General features: G+C 37.4%; 1 protein-coding gene and 1 long non-coding RNA gene across 4 annotated transcripts in view; one reads left to right on the top strand and one right to left on the bottom strand.

The window, feature by feature from the left end:
- LIPM (lipase family member M) overlaps window positions 1–2,703 on the bottom strand; it is a 23,712-nt gene extending 21,009 nt beyond the window's left edge. The window contains exon 1 of one of the 3 annotated variants that reach the window (XM_089897874.1): window positions 607–2,703. In XM_089897874.1, coding sequence (XP_089754000.1) covers window positions 607–840 — 234 coding nt within the window. In that variant the 5' untranslated portion in view covers window positions 841–2,703. The remainder of the gene's footprint in view (window positions 1–606) is intronic. The other 2 variants (XM_022569560.3, XM_089897875.1) reach the window with 2 other exon arrangements.
- On the top strand, window positions 823–16,066 carry LOC149747283 (uncharacterized). The gene is made up of 2 exons (XR_016388113.1): window positions 823–14,427; window positions 14,762–16,066. It is a non-coding gene; the product is annotated as an uncharacterized LOC149747283 (long non-coding RNA).

Genomic DNA, 16,066 nt, shown 5'->3' with positions numbered 1-16,066 from the left:
CTAAGAATGTGAAAGTAAGCCAAAAAGTATTCTCTGAGATACCTAGAAATTTCACTTCATTCATGAAGTTTACTCATAGGAGGACCCCTCTAGCATTCATAGGGGTCCTTTTACTTTTAGACCACAGAGTTACCAGCTCAAACCAGGATTAAATAGATTAGGGTGGCACAGGGTGTTACTAGAGGTGACTGTCCTGAGAGTATGAAAGGAGGCCTAACATCTTTCTAATGTTGGAAGAAGTAGAAAAAGAACAGAAAGCACAGACAACGTGGAAATAATCATGGGTCTGAGCTTGACCCAAGATACTGCAATGATTTAACTGCTCCTGGAATGAGCCTAAGAATTCAAGAAAAAGTTAAACTGTGTTTGAAGCTCAAAGTGATTAAGTCATTTGCCTAAGTTTACTGAAATTGTTGAAGATGAACCCATGTTTACCCACACCCAACTTAGTGTTCTTTCCAGTACAATATGTTGATTTACAACTATGTTCTACTAGCAGAAATCACCACCACATATAAATATAATATATAATGCAGATAATACAGAGACAAACAATAACATGTAAGGTACTTTGTTTCCCCCCAAGTATGGAAAATCCCAACTTACAACATTCATGAATGCTTCCGGGTCCACAGCTTTAGTTGGCATATGTCCTGAATTCACATTTCTCTGGAACAAATGCGCCACCAGAATCAGAAGCCACATCTCGTTTCTGTGTGAAACAATCCACTCTCTTGACAAGATTTTTGACATGGTCCAACATCTGCATTTATCTGTTCTTGGTAATATAACAACTGATTCTAAAGTCAGAAGAATCTGTAGGTTTAAAAACTCTTTCATATATTTTCCAGCTGTAATTTCTTCTCCAAATTCCGAAGCAAGGTAAACAAGTTTGGTTGACAGGAACAAAAGAACATAAAGTAGAATGGAAACAACATCCAGGATGTCCCAATACTATCTGGCTCCGCCCACTCCCTCAAACAACTTGGTGTGTAGAAAGAACTTTCTTTGACGCAACCTGGTGTTATGTGATGTGATACAACTCATAAAATCCCTGTTCATCATCAGGTAATATGCACCATAGGAAGCATCATTTTCTTTTTTTCCTAGTTCTTTAAAAAAAATTTGTTTTCTTGGAGTATAGTTGATTTACAATGTGGTATCAGTTTCAGGTGTTCAGCAAAGTGAATCTGTTATATGTATACATATATCCACCCTTTTTTAGATCCTTTTCCCATATAGGCCATTATGGAGTATTGAGTAGAGTTCCCTGTGCTATACAGTAGGTCCTTATTAATTATCTATTTTATATACAGTAGTGTGTATATGTCAATCCCAATCTTCCAATTTATCTCCCCCCTTTATCCCCTGGTAACCATAAATTTATTTTTTACACCTGTAGAAAATTGTAACTCTGTTTCTGTTTTGTAAATAGGTACAAATATCACATGATATTGCTTATATGTAGAATCTGAAAAAAAGGTTACAAATGAACTTTTTCTAGTTCTTATCTATCTTTTATAGGTAGAAAGGTATGAAGTCTGCAGAAAACTTTATGACCCTTTAGAGTCACAGTCTGGGGCTTCAATGATCACTGACCTTTGGCTGAAGGTCAATGTAGTGATAAGCATTTTTACTTATCAAGAATGTCAAAAATTTTAGGACATTTTCTATTTTTAGTTATGGGTAAGAACAGTGATTGGAAGAAAATGAATCTTCCATGTTTAGGCCATTTCTAGGTAGCTCAGCTAAATAGACATGAAACGTTTGATTTGGGTTTGTAATCACTAGTTAACTGCTGAGAGATTACTTTGATGGATACCCGGTCATTAAGTCATCTGCAATAACTAAAAGGAGTTGCAGCCTAGTTATTTTCATGAACTAAATGCCCCAATTCAATCAACTATGTGGCCATGTGAGCAATTCCTTAGCCTACTAATATTTAAGCAGGCCAGGAGAATAGTTATTGTCATTTTAAGTAAAGAATGTGTTAGAATTTAAGAAAAAATACTATTTAAAGTAAAATATTTCTTTACTTTTACATCAGCTCTTCAGAACTGAGCTACCAGCAGCCACACTAATTGAGAGACTTTCGGAATGTGGGTTGGTGAAGGAGGTGAAGCCAGAACAGGAACGGTGAGTCTGTGTGTAGACAGCCGCCCACACTCTCAAGCCTCACCCACTCTGGGCCGCCTGCATAGATGTCATGAGGTGAGCTTGCAGCTCTAATCTGGAGCAGTCTCAACATTCCCACCACTAGTGATCTGATGTGTGCTAAGGAGTAGCGATCTGACCTACTTTAGGAGAGCAGAGGAAGCATTTGCCCAACACTTGGCAGAGCCCCAGGTCCTCAGCACCCACTGAGCTCACTCCGAAGTTATGCAAAATAAAATTTTGGAAAAGAACTTGGGCTCCCAGTGTTGACATTTTAGGATTTTAAAACATTAATCAGCCAGACATATACACACTACTATATATAAAATAGGTAAATGACAAGGACCTACTGTATAGCACAGGGAGCTGTACTGACTATCTTGTAATAACGTATAATGGAAAAGAGTCCGGAAAAGAGTACATGTATAATATACATAGATGTGTGTGTGTGTGTATATACATATACATTATATATATAATTGAATCACTTTACTATATACTTAAAACTAACACAACATTGTAAATGAACTATACTTCAATTTTAAAAAAAAGTTATATAGCCAGAAGGAAAGAAAATCTCATTCTGCCCTTTCATTTTCATTTGGGAAGATATGTTAAAAAGCCTTGCCCAACATTACCTAGCTAGACTGTGGCAAGGCCATAACTAAAATCCAGGTGTTTTAATTCATCATTGAATATTATTAACGCATTTGAATAAAATGTAACATTTCCATGTTCCGCATTCAAGGACAAAGGCTCACCTACGATCGAAAGCAATTACATCAGTTTCTGTGAATTGTCTCTTTAAAAGTTCTCTCTGGGTTTAAAATTCAAAACAATTCTCAATAATTTCATTATAAATTTGGGACATGTAATCTCACATTGTTCCAATATATTCAGGTAAGGTCAACTCTCACATAATATACATGTGAATACTGTATAGACTTATTAATGAAAGAATTGATGCCAAAAAACTGATTAGTTCTGAAAAACTCCTAGGTTTTTGATAGTAGGACTACTTCCCTTCAACACGGCCTCTTTTATAGCCTTTAGAAACTGTGCCCTCCTTGCATACAAGCAAATGTAGAGAAAATAGAGTTCAATTTGGCTATCAAATTCTTGGGTGACTTTATGAGCTCACAACTGTCATTTTGGAAGCAAGAAAGTGACATGCAAGGTCCAGCTCAAAGAGCTACATTTTGAACAAATATGAAATAAGTATAGCTCTTCCACACTGCAGAATTTTAACAATGCCCTCAACACCTGAGCAACCCACAGCTTGTGGAAATTATCATTATAGAGAACAGGGGATCCAAATGTGCCAGTGTGACCTCCAACTTGGAATTATCTTGAGAGATTTATCTTTAGAGGTTTCTATCAAGGAACGCTGTGATATTTTAAAATGGTTTTTTTGCCATCTCAATACACAAAGGAGGATCTGAAGTACCCTGACACCTTGAAACTAAGAAAATACATCTCCCCTAATGAGCACTATCTATAAATCAGTTAAATATCAAAATTACATAAAAAGGGACGGGTCAAATAGGAGAGAGATTAAGGAAAAGCTAAGAAAAAAGTGAATAGAGGATCATTACCTATAGATGTACTGTGTGTAAAAATTATAAAAAATTGAATCAGTTAAACAAAACAGGACACCCCGACCTCCACACACACACCAGTAACACAAGAGTATAAAAAAAAAAGCAAAACTGGGAGTGAATCCCTCTTTGCTATTTGGGTTGCAGGTTAAAGGGCTCTCAAGTGCTGCTTTCCCCCGAGGTTGAATTGAGCTTTATTAAAACAATTCTTTCAGGTTCTATAATCCAAAACCTCAAGTCCAGTGAAGACTGTGCCGTGGAATCTGCCTGAAGGTCCAAGTCAGTGCTCTCGTCAGAATCACTCTATGATCAAATGACCAAAACTTTTGTACAAACGGATGCCCTACTCCTTCTCTCAATATGAATTATCTCACAAGAGACTCAGGGCCATCAGGCAAATGCTCTCTTGGTTTATCAGCCCTCCCAGTTTGTTAGACATGCCTAAAAATATATGATTGTCATCTTGACACCAATCAATATCTCTCAGCGGCAGTAATCAACATGTGATGATTCTTTTTTTTAAATATAAATTGTTTTGTCTTAAAATAAAGTTATTAATCTCTAAAATAAGTTGTAGTTAAATTTAAAAAATTTAGATCTTTGGGAAAACATTTTAAAGATTATTGAAAAATAAGACAACAGAATGTACTTATGTTTATGCTGAAGGACAAGGAAAACTACAGGATTTTAAAATAACCACGGCACAATGTTGAGGTTGCTGGTATTATAGAAGGTATAACCTTTGTAGGTGAGTTGGTTTCTAAAAACACAAATATTCATATCTAAACTTATCACCTTATGAAGTTCTAGAAAATTCAAGAATATACGGTACTGGTCCATTAACATCATGATGTTTCTGGGAATTTATCCCTTTCTTCTAGGTTATCCAATTTGTTGGCACGCAATTGTTCATAGTAGTTTCATGTGATCCTTTGTATTTCTGTGGTATCAGTTGTAATGTTGCCTTTTTCTAATTTCTAGTTTTATTTATTTGCGTCCTCTCTCTTTTTTTTCATAGTCTAGCTAACAGTTTGTCAATTTTGATTATCTACTCAAAAAGCTAATTCAGTGTTCCATTGAGTTTTTCTATCGTTTTTCTTTCTTTTCTTTTTTTTTTTTTTTGCAGTACGTGGGCCTCTCACTGTTGTGGCCTCTCCCGTTGCAGAGCACAGGCTCCAGATGCGCAGGCTCAGCGGCCATGGCGGGGGCAGCCGTTTCGCCGCATGTGGGATTCTCCCAGACCGGGGCACGAACCCGTGTCCCCTGCATCTGCAGGCAGACTCTCAACCACTGTGCCACCAGGGAAGCCCCTATCGTTTTTCTTGTTACAGTTTTATTATAACGTATCTTGGAGAAAGTCATTTTGAATTGATATTTTGGGGCAAACTATTAGCTTCATGAACTTGGATGTCCAAATTGCTCCCCAGATTTGGGAATTTCTCCTTCTCCTTCTGGGACTCTAGTGATGTGTACATTGTTTCCATTAATTTATCCTGTAAGTCCTATAGACTCTCTTTGTTCCTTTTCTTTATCTTTTGTTTTCTGTTCCTCTGACTGAATAATTTCAATTGATCTGTCTTCGTGCTCATTGATTCATTGTTTTGTTTGTTTCAGTCTGCCTTTGAAATTCTCTATTATTCAGTACCAGTCATTGTATTCTTCAGCTCCAAAATTTCTGTTTGGCTCTTTATATGTTTTCTATCTCTTTGTTGAACTTCTCATCTTGTTCTTGTATTTTCCTGATACCATCAAATTGTTTGTGTTCTCCTGTAGCTGAGTATCTTTAGAACAATTGTTTATAATTCTTCGTTGAACAATTCCTGGTTCTCCATTTCTCTGGGGCCAGTTCCTGTAGGTTTACTGTATTCCTCATCCTTCGTGATCCTTGTGTAGGTGTCTGTATTTGGAGACACAGTCATCTCTTCCAGACTTTATGGTCTGACTGTGGTAAAGGAAGACTTTTACCTGTGGATGGGGCATGCTGAAGTGTGCTATGGCCTCAGGTCTAGTTGTGCAGGGCACCAAGTGCAGGAGTGTGTGGTGGCACCAGGGAGTGATGTCTCGTGGGCTCAGATTGCTGGGATCCACAGCGTCGACAGCTGTGTGGTCCTTGGTGAGTGCTACAGGGCTCACAGTGACTGCAAGTGTTCTTGGGACCCTCAGTAGTGCCTTCAGGTCCAGCAGCTAGGGATCGGGCACCGATTGCAGACACACACATCATGGTGGGGACTGGGGAGAGAGAAAGAACCAGCCCAACTGTGCGCACACTGGCTCTTGTGGAGTCATGACCCTCTGTGCTTTGATCTGACTTTTGTAAGGTAAGCCAGAGTGTCTTCATCAACTAGTGAAACTATGAAACCTCTGATGTAGAAAGCAGCAATCATATGCCCCACAGACTGGTCCAGGTGTGAATCCTGACTCCGCCCCTTCCTGGCCCTGTGAGTTTTGTTAAACCACTTAACCTCTCAGAGTCTCAGTAAAAATGAGATGTTATCAGGATAAATGGGAAAATGTATGCAAATGGAATAAGCACATAGTGGGTGCTTAAAGAACTGTCTTTCCTTTCCCTTTGTCTTTTCTTCTTAAAGGGTCCTGTGATATGGACACAAGCTTGGTGGCTTAAGTTTTCAGATTTAGTTCTAAACCAGGATTAAGTCATAGTTTGTTAGAGCCCAAATCATACACTTCTGAAATCATTTAGTTCGACTTTACCACTTTTCTTAAAAAATTACATAGCATGTAGAATACATATTTGGGGTGAAACTTCAAACACTGTGAAACACATAGAATGAGATGTACCTCCTACTTTTCTTCTTGGAATTAATTCCCATTGATAGTGTGATGTGTGTCCTTTATGACACTTTTTATAAGTTTACATATATACATAATTATGCATACTGATACAGATAACATTATTTACATAAATATGCATATATTTACATATTTATATACAGCTTTGAAAGTCTCTTTCATATAAAAAGTCCTTTCCATTTCAATATTTTAAACTATCTCATTCTATGTAACTACTGCATAAAGCCACATTGTATGTATCAAGATATGATGATGGATCAAATATTCCTTGTTGATGGCTTTTAGCTTGTTTGCAATGTTTCGTTATTACGAATAATACCATAGCAACTACCCTTGTATGTATATATATATATATATATATAGTGAGCACACATGAGAGTATTTTTATAGAAAAGATTTATAGATGTAAATCTATACTGTAAAGTATGCCATCTACATTTTCATAGCTACTGCTAAGTTGCCTCCAAAAGACCAAACGAATGTAAGTTCTCCTAATAGGGCATGAACATGATTGTTTCTCCACATCTCCCTTCATCAATTCTGCACTTCATAAATCTTTCTAATTTTGCCAATATGATGGGATCAAGACATCTCATTGTAATTTTAGTTTGCATTTTCTTAAGTTATAATGAAATTGAGACTTTTAAAATATTTTGGCTATTTGATTTTCTTTTATGAATTGCCTTTGCAAATTATTAGCTTGTTTTCTCTGTGTTTTTAAAAAAACTGGTCTGGGCTTTTAATTTTTTATGAATATTGATCACGGTTTGTTATACATATTGCAAATATTTTCTCTTTTAAACTTTTTGATTGTGGTGCCTTTCTTTAGTTATTACTTCATCATACGGAAGTGTTAAAATGTTATGAGTTAAGTCTCTTGAGGTTTTCATTTTGGGTTTCTGGATTTTCTGAGTTTTAAGACAGTTTTTCTCTACTCCAAGGTTATACAAATATAGTTTATATTCTTTTCAATATTTCTACAATATTTTTCATTTAGAACTCTGGACCATTTGAAATTTATTTTTAGTATGGGTAGGTATTGAATCTGAGTTATTTTTTATAAGTAGTTATTTCATTTTACCAGTATCACTTACTATATAGTCTTTTCTGATTCCACTGCTATGAAAGCCACCTTTACACTTTCATCTTATGCTACAAAATCCTGAAGCCTCTGAGCTTACAAGATTTTCCTAGAGCAATTCTTCTCAGCTGGGAGTGGGTTCATCTCCCAGGGGAGTTTCGGCAATGTGTGGAGACATTTTTGGATGTCATCACTATAGGAATGTTACTGGCATCTAGTGTTAGAGGCCAGGGATGCTGCTAAGCATCCTACAATGCACAGGATGGACTGCAAATCAAAGAATTTCCCAACCCCAAATGTCAGTAATGCTGAGGTTGAGAAACCTTGGCCTAGAGTCATCACAGTATATGAATATAAATCTGAAAAATAATTCTACTTAGAAAAGGTATGTGAACATATTTTTAAAATCAGTATTTAAAATTATTGCTTTTTTTGTATCCGTTGACAAATCCTCTTAGAGTTGTTTTGCATATGAGCTTGTTTTCATGATTTAGAAGCTGTCTGTTTTGCAGTTGAGAAAAAAATGTGACCTCTCCTCCTTGTCTTTTCTACGCGATGCTCCCTAGTCTCATAACTAAAATATTTTACGCTCACCAACTGTAGAACACAGTGTTTTATCCTCTGGATGACAAATACATATATCAACTGTGTGTTCATTTCAAAGCACTGGCTTTTACTGGACCAGGTCGGGAAGAAGTTTTCAGACTTGATTTTACCTCTCATATGCAAGAAAATCAGACTGAGAATCATCTGACTGATGACGCTGATTTCAGTTCCCACCCTAAAGCAACTGAAGCAGGGTCTCTACTTATATTGTCACCGTTTGAGATTTTGAAAATTTTGATGTAGGCAGTAGAGAAATGGCTGGAATTATTTTAGTCCAGGGGTACCTGATAGATGAATCAGGCTTGGGTGGATCCAAATTTAAGGTCTGGGGTCAGACAGAGAGTAGCATGAAGCACTGTAGATCCTTACGAAGGGAGAGGGGAGCTAAACCATAGAAAGGGTCATGAAAAGACACTAAAGTGGCAGGCGCTGGAATTTCCCTGGCTGCTGGGGTGTGGAAGTACTTGGTGTTCAGCTCTGCTTTCATCTGCCCTGGTTTTTAAAGCAATCACATTTATAGGAATAAAGCACAATGAGATTAACAAACACCTAACAGATCAACTAGTTTATTTCACAGGTAAAACAGGCCCAGGAGTGGGAAACAACTTTCCCAAATGTGTAAGACCAGCTTCAGCATGATGGAAGCTAAGGAAAGGAAGCGGCATGGGGAGTAAAAACAGAGAGAAGGTCTCGAGAGGAAACAGGATAAATAAAGGCCCCTTCTATCACCTCACTAGCATTCATGGGATGTCCTAGCAACAGCCACTGTCCCCCTGTAAAGTCATTAGATGTAAGTGTCTCTGTATTCAGAGGTTGCCTCTCCTTTCTATGCATTCTTTCTTTTTTTTTTTTTTATTGGAGTATAATTGCTTTACAGTGTTGTGTTAGTTTTTGCTGTACACTGAGGTGAATGAGCTATATGTATACATATATCCCCTCCCTCTTGGACCTCCCTCCCTGCATCCCCCCACCCCACCCATCTAGATCATCACAGAGCACAGAGCTGAGCTCCCTATGCTATACAGCATGTTCCCACTAGCTATCTATTTTACACATGGTAGTATATATATGTCACTCCTAATCTCCCAATTTATCCCACCCTCCCCTTCCCGCACTGTGTTTGCATGCCCGTTCTCTACGTCTGCGTCTTTATTTCTGCCCTACAGATAGGTTCTTCTGTACCATTTTTCTAGATTCCACATATATGCATTAATATACGATGCTTATTTTTCTCTATGAGTTACTTCACTCTGTATGACAGACTCTAGGTCCATCCACATCTCTACAAATGACCCAATTTCACTCCTTTTATGGCTGAGTAATATCCCATTGTATATATACACCACATTTTCTTTATCCATTCATCTGTTGATGGACATTTAGGTTGCTTCCCTATCCTGGCTATTGTAAATAGTGCTGCAATGAACATTGGGGTACATGTGTATTTTTGAATCATGGTTTTCTCAGAGTATATACGCAGTAGTGGGATTGCTGGGTCATATGGTACTTCCATTTTTAGTTTTTAAAGGAACCTCCATACTGTTCTCCATAGTGGCTGTATCAATTTACATTCCCACCAGCAGTGCAAGAGCATTCTTGATTTTGAGACTCTCTTTGTTCCCAGAACATAGCAGCTGATCGCCTACCTCACTCTGTTACTAACATGTTGTATGATTTCCAAAGATTCTCCCCAAGGGCTCCTGCCCTGAAATGTTTATTTGATTGTCTGTGATGTGTCTAGTATATCTCTCCAACAGGGAATATGCAGCCGATAATTAATCACATTGATACAGACCAAATAAAATAGATCAAAACAAACAATGAAAATTCTAGAAACTTTACAATTTTAAAACAATGCCCTTAAAGATATAGAAGAAAAACAATTTTTTCCTGCTCTTTAAAACCTATAATATACCTAATAAAGGATGGTACAATTGAGGATTATAAAAGACTCTAGCTGTCACGGAGTTTCTTTAAAATTTTTTTCCCAGGGTCATTAAAGGGGTAAGTGTGAGAATGTGTAGGTTTAGTTATGTAGCCTGGAAATACCAACTGAGGCCTCAATTCACAGGGACACCTAGCAGGCAGTCCCACCTGGAAGGGACAATTAACTGTAGTGGAATCCGACAGACCTGGGTCCAAATCCCAACTCTGCTTCTCACCAGCTGTGGACCCTTGGACAATTTTCTGATTTTCTCTCTTCTTACCTATAAGTTAATAATAATAACACCTCCTTGCAGCATTGTTGTAAAGCTTAAGTGAAATATGTGTGAGGTACACAGAGTGATGTCTGGCATCCAGAAGCTACCTAATATGTTGCTGTTATTTATTGTTGTTGTCCTTACTATTGGGGTTCTGTTCAATTTGGCTTGAGGTGGAGAAGACTGAAAACAAGGTTTACTTGGAAATTTTCTACCTCATATTTTAATGGATATGGAACCTGGAATGGGTGATCCCGACAACAGACCATGCTCTTGAGTGGATAAAGTTTGCCATGTGAGGTCTAGGCGAAGCTGCCTGGATGGGCTAGGCTGCTGTGGATGCCATGGGCTTTCCCTTGACAGCACCTAGCAAGTGAGGAATTTGGAAGTTCTCCAACTGATAACTTGTGTACACAGCTAAAGCAGAAATTTACTTTGTCTACACAATTTGATTGTATTGATTAAATCATCAAATCTATTATTGGTTGAGTGTGTACCTTCCACAAGACTTTTCTGAAATAGGCAATGGCCTTGAAAAGACCTTCCACATTTTGCCATAATGGGGATTGTCCACCTGCTATACCTTTCTGTAACCTGAAAACACTGATTCTAGAGGTGTTTATAAATTCATCTAAATACGCTTAAAAAATTTCCTTACTTATTTTTTTCCCCTTTAAGAAGTCACTCCATTTCCAGAGCATCTCTTCTTTCTCCAGTAGATGGTCAAGTCAAGAAACAGGCAAGCATATTCCCTTGCTTATCATATAAAATATGAAATATTCTTCTTACTCTTTTCTCCCAAAAGGTTATCACTTATTTTCCTCTCTTTTATTTACTCAGACATGCATTTAATTCTCTTTAAAAAAAACATTCTTTTTCAATGTTAATTTTTATAACTCTCTGATGGGAAATTTGGCAATATGTATAAAAAATTTAAGTATTCTTGATTCAGAAATTTTTTTCTAAGGACCATCAATAGTGAACAAAAATATTTATAAGGAAGAGGGTGAAAAGTTGGAAACAGCATAAATAGCCATGTGAATGAAATGGTTACAGAAATTCTACTTGATCCTTACGACACAATACTCTTCCGTCATTACAAAAATATTGCAGACGTGTATTATAGCTAATACAAAAGTATTCATAATATGTTTTAATGGGGAAAATGAAGGCTACTACATAGTATTTATTGAATATTTTTTAAGTTATAAGCAGACATGAGTAGAAATGAGACCAGAGAAAAATCTATCAAAATACTAATCAAGTAGTTTTCTCTGGGGGCTGAAGTTACTGGTTAGTTATTATTTTCTTTGTTAGCTTTTCTCTATGTTTAAAAATGTCTGTAATAAACAATTTTACTTTTACAATGGTACAAAAACACAGTAAGTGTTGTTTTTTTTTTTAACTTGAGAAAATATTCCCAAGCCTATTTTAATCTAAGAGAAAGGCAGTGTAATTTAGGAGCAGAAGGAACTCTAGCTAGACCTATGTCATTACAGAGTCCATTCATTGAAGGAAGGCTGATTCAGGAATGCTGTCTGCTCAGGCTCAGGTGCTACAGTAAAAAGGGAGGCCAAAGCAGAGGATGAAGCAGGACACCTACCACACAGAGCTTCCCCTATAATCAGCTACCATTTTAGTAACCAGCTTCACTGCCTCAGGCCTAAATTCTTCTACAGTTGCTTTAATCTGTGGCTACCATTTTCCCTGATGCCCTAGTGGAGTTCATTAGGCAGTGTTTCCCAAGAGTAGGTATACACCGCTGGGGCTATGGAAGATTTTAACTGGTACATGTGCATGGTATTAAATAATGTTGAATCACATGATGTGAGAGTTAGTCTCTATATTAGTTTTCTGCTGCTGCTGTAACAAATGACCACAAACCTAGTGGCTCACAATCATATAAGTTTATTCTCTTACAGTTCTGAAGGTTAGAAATCTAAGATCAGGAGGTTGATAGGGCCGCATTCTTCCTGGAGACTTCAGGGGAAAATCTGTTTCCTTACCTTTTCTGGCTTCTAGAGGCTGCCTGCATTCCGTGGCTCCTAGTGTATCATGTCAACTTCTGCTTGTTCCATTGTCATATTTCCTTTTTCTAACTTTGACCTTCTTGTCTCCCTCTTATAAGGACCTTTGTGATGACATTGGACACATGCAGATAACCCAGAATAAACTCCCCACCTCGAGTACCCTAACTTAATCACGTCTGTAAAGTCTCTCTTGCCGTGTAAGGTAACATATTCACAGGTTTCTGGGATTAGGACATGGGCATCTTTGCGGGGGTCATTATTCATCCTACCATAGTCTTCCTCTCAAATTTATTTCAATCTTTTGAGTGCATCAAGAAGAAAGTCTAACTTTGGTTTATGTCTTTGTTTCTAGCACTCGCTAATCTCTCTTTCAAACAAAGAGCACATATTTAACAAAAAGAAGGCAGTTCTGAAACTCAAGCGTCCTGACTAGTCATCTAATTTATTATTAATTATCTCCCTTTTATTGTTTTTATGTTTATGGTTATCCTCAAATTTTGGCAAATAATACTTTTTCCTCCCATTTTCAGTAACTGTAGAAAGTTTCTTTTAAAAAGTTATTTAATTAAATACGCAAATTGATTTTGAGACTTTTAAATAAGCAGTATTATAGGTGGCATACAGATGGGGCAGACATTGTGAATGAGGAATGTGAGTGACTAAAGTTTGGGAAATATTGCTTTAGTAGAACACCACCCTACTTAAAATTAGGGAAGAATCAGGGAATCCAGGGATGACTCTGTCCCTCACTTTGTTTTGCATAAGGCCTCCTCTGGTGAACTGACAAAATTTCCTTTCTGCCTCTGTTGACAGTTGGTTCTGTAGATGGTAGAGGGTGAGTCAGCAAGACAGGGAAAAAAACCTTCCTTCTCATTCATGAAGAATGCAAATCAACAACGGAAAATCTGTGGGATATCATGCATTGGGCATCGGATCAGTGCAAATCTCCTTGAAAGTCTTTCTGAGGGGTAAAGGAAAGTCCCTGCATGCAGGTGGTCTCGCTCTGGTGGATGATTATAAATCAGGGCAACATAAGGTAGCAAAGGGCCAGGTCCATAGGACAAGGAGCAATAAAGAACTACAGAGTTTAGACAGGGAGATGACCCCTTCAGCTTGAAGGTAGAGGGGATGGGTGAAAATGGAATAGAGGGAGAATGGGGAGGATCAAGGAACTCTTCATCGTGAAGACAATTTTTCTTCAGGGACTTTACCAGGAATTTCCCCAGGAGGCATTTGAGGTGGCGGCTTCATCATTGCCAACACTTTAGGTTTTCCCTTGATGTCATCCTCAGTATTAGAAAAGTTTCCTGAGTACCTTGCCAGACTTGCTCATAATGTGCTGATACAAAACTAGAGTTTAATTTCCTCTTTGTTAAAATCATAAGATATCTTAGATTATGGGTCTTCTGTTATTAAAAGCTTATAAAAGTTTTTTCTTTGCCTTTTACGTAATCTGCCTAAGAAGCAAAGATTCTATGTCTTATTAAATACTTCCTGTACTTCACACTGTCGTTATCAGATCTTTGCTTACTTAGAAAAACTAAATCTTTTCAGTAAAAGAATAGTTTTTTAAGAACTTGTAATTTTCTGTATTTGCCTTTCAAACCTTAAATAACTGGATATACGGATACACATTACACCAATGTCATGCCCCCCCAAATCTATTTAAAGAAATTACCTAGTATTAAACAATTTTAATAACATTTGCATTTCCTAATTCTCCATCATACATGTATATTATTTTTATAGTATGAATAGTATTGTTTCATTATAACTATAAACGTAAAACTTATCACCACATAGCCTTATGATAAGTCTTGTACAGTATGTAGTTAGTAATTTCCCCTTTGCTCCACCCCAATGCTGATTTGCTGGCTTCTGTTTCCTATGTGCAGAGCTTCTGCATCCCACACTGTTGATGACACGCTTTGACAGCCTGGGACCAGGTATTCATTACCTATAGCGGAGCTTCCAGGAATCTTTTCTTGGGGGAGGAGGAAGTGGCAGCGTGTGGAAGGTTTTTTTTTTTAAAGTGCTAATTTTGATGAAGCTTACTGAGGATGCATAGTATTCCAAATAAATTAACTTTCTCAGCTCAGTTGACTGGTTTGGTTAGGAGAGCAGTTGGCACACAAAAAAATTATTGGTGCTTTTATTTATACTTTATATAATGTTTTTAATGATTGCACAATATTGTTTTCATTATTGTTTGGATTTGGATTGGCTCTATGGGAGATGTGATGATGCTGATGAAATTTTTGTTTCTTTTTTTTTAAAAAGTGACTGAAGTTCTGATGGGACTAAAACCCTGTCACACCTTGACACTGGCTACGGAAAGTATTTCTTAACCTATCAAGAATACCAGCAATCTGTTTTCACTCTACCCCAAAGCACTTAAATCACATTAGAACTCTAAAATGTAATAAGAACCACATCAATATCTTGTAATCTCTAAATGTCAGATTAAAATATGAGTGGAGAATGGTGTAGTAAGTCAATGGAAGCTTTTAGAGAACTGACATTTCCCCCTAGGTCCGTATACATGTTAGAGATGGTATCAGCACAGAATTCAGCTTTGGGTGAGACTAGGAATTAATTCAAATTAATGAATCCTAATTGAGTGCTTTCTGTTTTCAAGTCCCCTTGCTGAAAGCAATGAAAAGTTAAAACATAAAGCTAAAACTTGGAAACAACTCAGAGGTACTCCAGTGGGTGAATGGTTAAATAAACCATAGCCGATCCATACTGTGATATTACTCAGCAATAAAAAGGAACAAACATACAGGTTAACAATTTGGATGGATCTCAAAGGCATTGCTTTGGGAGAAAAAGCCAACATCAAAAGGTCACATATTGCATGATTCCATTTATACAACAATATAGAGATGGAGAACAGATTAGTGGTTGCCAGGGGTTAGGTTCAAGGAGGGATGGGGGGTGATGGGAGTGGTTGTTGACTATAAATGGATAGCATGAGGGAAATTTTTGTGGTAATGGACAGTTCTATGTCTTAATTGCAATAGTGGTTACACAGCCTACACATAAGATTACACTGAACTGTACACACCCACACACACGCTCGCACGCACACGTGCACACGAGTGCATATAAAACTGGTGAAGTCTGAATAGACTCTGGATTGTATCAAGGTCAGTTTCATGGCTTTGAGAGTATGCTATAGTTATATAAGATATTACCTTTGGGGGAAACAGTGAAGAGTACGTGGCACCTCTCTATACTATTTTTGCAATTTCCCATCAATCTATATCATTTCAAAATAAAAAGTTTTTAAAAAGTTAAAAGATATGAAAGACGTCACTCCTGTCCTCTTCCTAAAATTTATTAGAAGGATAGATTTACACAAAACTCTTCCATGAGATAATCCTGGAACATAACAAAAAAGATTTATTAAGAGGCACTATTAATTTTGGAGCATGAGGTTCAGGAAAAACTTTTCAGATATGGTGGTGCTTTGGCCAGACCTTGGAAGATGTGGGTAAGCTTCCCATGGGAGGAGAATGGGGAAGCGGTTGGAGCTGAGCAAGGCCCTTGATGGTCAAACATCTTCCTAGCTTCTGGATTAAT

This window comes from Delphinapterus leucas, chromosome 16 (genome assembly GCF_059928025.1).
Source record: "Delphinapterus leucas isolate spDelLeu-1000000601 "Yukka" chromosome 16, BTC_Dleu_Yukka2, whole genome shotgun sequence".
Lineage (NCBI taxonomy): Eukaryota > Metazoa > Chordata > Mammalia > Artiodactyla > Monodontidae > Delphinapterus > Delphinapterus leucas.
The sequence above is the reverse complement of the archived record's forward strand: the minus strand, read 5'-3'. Positions and strand labels throughout refer to the sequence as shown.